Genomic DNA, 5,386 nt, shown 5'->3' with positions numbered 1-5,386 from the left:
AAGGGAGCTGGGACCGGATCTCTCAGAGGGGCTGGTGTCTCCGCACGGAAGTAAACCCCCCACGATCCCAGTAGGATCGTGCTCTGGCGCCTTCTGTTCTAAGGGAGGCTCCGGGGAAGCCCAGAGACCGGGTTGCCTAAGCCGGCCTTGAGCCAGTGGTCTGGGCCGAATCCGGGTCCAGCCTCGCGGGTCGCACCGCATTGCGTCTCCCGGGCCGAGACGAGCAGAGCGCGCCCCCTGTAGGCCGAGCGCGAGCACGGTGCGGGCTGCTACCTGGGGGACCGGGCACCCGGGGGACCCAGGCGTCCGGGGGGCCCTAGGTGTTTACCTAATCCGGGGCGGACAGCGGCGTGGCCCCAGGCTCGGCACCCCCTGCCCGCCCTCTCGCCTTCACAGGAGGCACGGCCATGGCCACGATGGTGCTTCCTCGGGAGGAGAAGCTGAGCCAGGATGAGATCGTCCTGGGCACCAAGGCCGTCATCCAAGGGCTAGAGACCCTGCGCGGGGAGCATCGTGCCCTTCTTGCTCCCCTGGTCGCTCATGAAGCTAGTGAGGCAGAGCCGGGCTCACAGGAGCGCTGTGTCCTCCTGCGCCGTTCCCTGGAGGCCATCGAGCTGGGGCTGGGGGAGGCCCAGGTAGGCTGGTCCGGGGTGCTGAGGAGGGAGGTCATGGGAGGGATGGAGCCTTCCAGAGGAATCCTGGCAGTGTAGTAACAGAATCAGCATGGAAGGAAGAATCAGTGCCTTGGAGCCTTATGGTAGGATGCGGTAGATATCTGTTGAAAAAACGGATGGGTTTTGGAAACCCTAGATGCACGTGGGCCCGGGAAGGATGATCGTCTGACTTCTCTGCTACCTAGCAGAGACTGCATGGCCTAGGGAAACAAAAAGGAAGTCCTTAAGGACCCCTCCCCTCATTTATTCTTTTATTCATTTGTTAACAGGTAAGTTATCAAGTGTCTACTGTGTGCCAGGAAATGTGTTAGGTGCCAGGGATACAGGTCCAACAAGACAGACAAGATCCCTGCCGAGTCTAGTAAGAGAAGAGTCAGAAACACATACATTTATTAACGTTACAGTGAATTCTCAAAAAAAAGGTATGGCAGGAGGTCTTATCTATTGGTCAAGCTACACTTCTGAAGGAATGACATTTAAATCAAGACCTGAGTGACGGAACGAAAAAGGAGGAGAATGAGAGGTTGTGTGTGCAAAGGTCCTGTGGTAGAAAAGATCTCGTGGTGGGAGAACTGAGAGAAGACCTGTCTGACTGGAGCTTCATGAGGAAAGAGAGAGGGGCAGAAGAGGTCTATGGAGAAGGCAGGGGCCTTATTAGTCTGGGTTTTATTCTTAGGAAGTCAGGAAGCCTTTGGAGGGTTTAAGCAGTCACAGGACACAGCCTGGCTTAGGCTTTAAAAACTCTCTCTGGCTGAGGTGTGGAGAATGAACAAGGATGGGTCAGGGTAGAAGGAGGTAGCAGGTGTTAGGAAGCCACTACTGGAATTCAAATGAGAAATGGCGACTTGGAGTAAAGGGGTGGCCATGAAGGTAGTAAGAAGGGGGTGAGTTCTAGACGTTCTGGAGGTAGGTCCAGCAGGGCCTGGGGATGGACTAATGGAGAGGGAGAAGGGCAACTCCCAGGTTTGTGGTTTGAGCAAATTAAGAGGAGGAGGGGGACTTCCCTGGTGTTCCAGTGGTTAAGATTCTGCACTCCCAGTGCAGGGGGCATGGGTTCAATCTCTGGTCGCGGAACTAAGGTCCCACATGCTGTGTGCAGCAGCCAAGAGATAAAAATATAAAAATACATTAGTTTTTTTAAAAAAGGAGAAGTCAGCGTGCATGGATCAGGAGTTCTGTTTGGGTCCTCTTGAGGAGCTGGGGCTGCCAGGATGACATGCAGATGGAGATATCCAGGAGGCACTGGGGTGCACAAGGAGTTAGACTCTTGGGAAGTCTTGGCCCACTCAGATCCTGGCTGAGACACTGCCTGGCTCCGTGAGTCCTCGCAGGTGGTATCATCTTGGTTTCCTTGTTTTTAAAAGAAGGATCACACCATCTGCTGTATATACTTCCAGGCTGTTTAGGGAATTTTTTTAAACACCTAGTGGTTGTGAAAACACCTGTCACTTGGGTGTTTGCTCGTCAACTAGAAAGCACATGGTCCTAGACTTCCAGCCCTCTGGAAGGGCAATGTGTTGGTCATTCACTCCTTGGCCAGTTGACTGCCAGGTACAGAGATGAACATACCGGGGCACCCTCCCAGGGCAGGTACAGGTGGGCGACAGAATGGTGTGGGGGGGTGGGTGAGGTACCCTGCTTTCCTGGGGCTGAGAGCATAAGAGGGAAGAGGCTTCACTGCAGAAATGACCCTGACCATGAAAGATGGAGAAAGGGTAGCACCTAGCAAGGCCTCAAGGCAGGAAGAGCCTGGAAGCTCAGGAAAGGAGTCAGGGAGTTGGGGGAGAGGGGTGGGAGCTGAGGCCCCTGGATCCCCTCCCCTGCCCCTCTGGTTCCCCAGGAAACCAGGGGTTTAGGACACATACTCCTTCCCTCCCTGGGAGCTGCAGGTGGCCCCTGGGCAGAAGTCAGGATGGGGTCTCTTGGTATCCTTTCAGCCATCTCTCAGGAATCTTTGGAAAAGTACTAGCCCTGGGTCAGGGGCAGTGGTTTAGTGGCTCTGGCTACAGGGCTTGAGTACAACTCCTCAGAGAGACAGGAAGAGAGCGGCCAGCTTGGAGAATGGGCAGCACCCTAGTCAGTGCTCTTCATGATCAGAACGACCCAGCAAGGAACTGGACATCGATGCAGAGGGCTAGCTGGAGGCCCCAGGAAAGGGGATGATGGGTTCTTTCAGAGTCTAGCAGAGCCAGCCTGGAAGCCCAGGTGTCCCTACTGCAAAAGGAAGGAGCTGGGGATCCCCAAGCCTCCTGGGTTCAGATCTAAGGCTGTGTGTGGTCTGTTTGGGGCCCTGGGGCAAAACTCCCTCAATGGGAGAACTTGGTACCCTCAGGCTGGCAGCTCCCCCAGGCCTGGCTCTTCTCTGGGCCCCAGGAGGCCCAGGCTGGACGGGGTGTTGGGCGGGTGGACAGGGCTCTGACCTCCATCCTGGATGTCTGCCACAGGTGATCTTGGCACTCTCGAGCCACCTGGGGGCCGTGGAGTCGGAGAAGCAGAAGCTGCGGGCCCAGGTGCGGCGCTTGGTGCAGGAGAACCAGTGGCTGCGCGAGGAGCTGGCGGGGACGCAGCAGAAGCTGCAGCGCAGCGAGCAGGCCGTGGCCCAGCTCGAGGAGGAGAAGCAGCACTTGCTGTTCATGAGCCAGATCCGCAAGTTGGATGAGGACACCCCACCCCACGTGAGCCCTGGCATGGCCACTGCAAGGCCACTGCGGGGGGCGGGGCCGGGAGCAGGGGAGGTGCCAGGGAGCAGGCGCGGTTCCCACCCAGCCCGCTGACCCCTGGGCTGCCCACCTTCCCTGACGCTCATCCTGTCTCCCTCCCCAGGAGGACAAGGGGGACGTCCCCAAAGACTCTCTGGATGACCTGTTCCCCAGCGAGGAGGAGCAGAACCCAGGTGCGGCTGGCTCTGGGGGTGGGAAAGGAAGGCTGGGTGAACCAGTCCCTGGGACCCAGAGGTCACAGGAAACAAGGTCTGGGTGACCGCCAGGTGCTTCCCTGCCTCGTTTCTGATCATAACATCCCAGGATGAGCCTTAAAAGGCTGGCTTTACCTGTTGCTTCTCTCATCCCCTCAAGTTCCATGAGAAGCAGGCATCACAATTCAGAGCCCTGGAGCCGCCCGGCCCGGGTTCGAACCCTGACTTGCACTCTTTGTTCTGTGACCGCTGGTAGAGTTTCTTTTCTTCTCTGAGCCTCCCCCAAGGGTTAAAGGAGGACGCACTCGCAGCGCTGAATCCCAGGCTGCAGCCCCAGGCCAGTGCTGGCCTTGCCAATCAGAGCCTCCCTCCCTTCTGCCGATGAGGAGCGGACGCTCCCCTCAGGGGCTAGGCGGCTTTCTCTGAGCCACATAGCTTGAAGTACTGGAACTGGGCCTCCACCCTCTCTTTCTGTGGCGTGACTAGACCCAGTCTATAGATGGGGAAAGTGAGAGAGAGTGACAGTTAGTGACTTGCCCAGGGCCACGCGTGAGATCAGTCAAAGCTACCCCCCAGTTCAGGGGGTAGTTAGTACATCTGACCTCCCCACCTTGGCTTTGCAGCCCCCAGCCCTGGAGGAGGCGATGTGGCCGCCCAGCACGGGGGCTATGAGATTCCGGCCCGGCTGCGCACCCTGCACAACCTGGTGATCCAGTACGCCTCCCAGGGCCGTTATGAGGTGGCCGTGCCCCTCTGCAAGCAGGCCCTGGAGGACCTAGAGAAGACGTCGGGCCACGACCACCCGGACGTGGCCACCATGCTGAACATCCTGGCGCTGGTCTACCGGTGAGGCCCCCACCGACCACGGTCACTTGTGGGAGCGCTCTTCCTGGGGATGACAAAGCCCCGGTGCCTGCAGTGGGCCAGGACTCGGGCTCTACCAGGCAGCTAGCTGGGTGACAGACAGAAGGATCTTGTCCCCATAGAGGGCTGAGCTCACAGCAGGGCCTGAGCTACACACGTGAACGTGCCTCAGTCTAGTGTGGGAAACAGGCTTGGACATAACTGGGGGGGTGCAACACACGAGCATGCCAGGGGCACAGCCTCTCCAACACCGAGGCTTGAAGAGGGTCTCTGGTGAAAGTTGAGTGTGCCCAAAACGTGAGGGGATTGGAGAAGGTTTTGTTGGCAGAAAGAGCAGCAGGAGCAGAGGCCCTGGGGAATAGACCATAAGGAACACTGGGCACGAGGCAGTGAGGGCGGGACGTGGGGGGAGTCTGGCTCATACCCCAGCACTGCGTGTGCTTCTGCGCAGAGCCCCCCAAGCCAGAGGGCAGGGGCTGACCACGTTTCCCAGTGCCCCGGGTCATACCCACATCGTGCTCACTCATCAGAACAGGCAGAAGGAGTGACCCCAGGGATCTGGGACCACTAGGAGGAGGGCTGTGGGCTGGAGGATACCATTCATCAGCTCGCACCTGTCCCTAGGGACCAGAACAAGTACAAGGAGGCTGCCCACCTGCTCAATGATGCCCTGGCCATCCGCGAGAAGACTCTGGGCAAGGACCACCCAGCTGTGAGTGAGGCTTCCTCCCCGCCCCCCTGAAGCTCCCAGGTCCCAGCAGGGCCCAGGTGCAGAGCCTCCGTTCTCCCCGTCTAGGTGGCTGCAACACTGAACAATCTGGCGGTCCTGTACGGCAAGCGGGGCAAGTACAAGGAGGCTGAGCCTCTGTGCAAGCGGGCACTGGAGATCCGGGAGAAGGTGGGAGCAGGCAGGGCAGGGCCGGCCAGGGGAGCT

The 5,386-nt window shown here is 58.6% G+C and overlaps 1 protein-coding gene across 1 annotated transcript in view; it reads left to right on the top strand.

Moving 5' to 3' along the window:
* The first annotated feature begins 27 nt into the window (after positions 1–27).
* KLC2 (kinesin light chain 2) overlaps positions 28–5,386 on the top strand; it is a 9,392-nt gene continuing 4,033 nt past the window's right edge. The window contains exons 1-6 of the mRNA XM_010837837.1: positions 28–635; positions 3,119–3,349; positions 3,498–3,567; positions 4,212–4,434; positions 5,077–5,164; positions 5,249–5,374. Of these exons, the coding sequence (XP_010836139.1) occupies positions 408–635; positions 3,119–3,349; positions 3,498–3,567; positions 4,212–4,434; positions 5,077–5,164; positions 5,249–5,374 (966 nt within the window). The 5' untranslated portion in view covers positions 28–407. The remainder of the gene's footprint in view (positions 636–3,118; positions 3,350–3,497; positions 3,568–4,211; positions 4,435–5,076; positions 5,165–5,248; positions 5,375–5,386) is intronic.

Source organism: Bison bison, unplaced genomic scaffold, assembly GCF_000754665.1.
Source record: "Bison bison bison isolate TAMUID 2011002044 unplaced genomic scaffold, Bison_UMD1.0 scf7180017864080, whole genome shotgun sequence".
Classification (NCBI taxonomy): domain Eukaryota; kingdom Metazoa; phylum Chordata; class Mammalia; order Artiodactyla; family Bovidae; genus Bison; species Bison bison.
The sequence above is the reverse complement of the archived record's forward strand: the minus strand, read 5'-3'. Positions and strand labels throughout refer to the sequence as shown.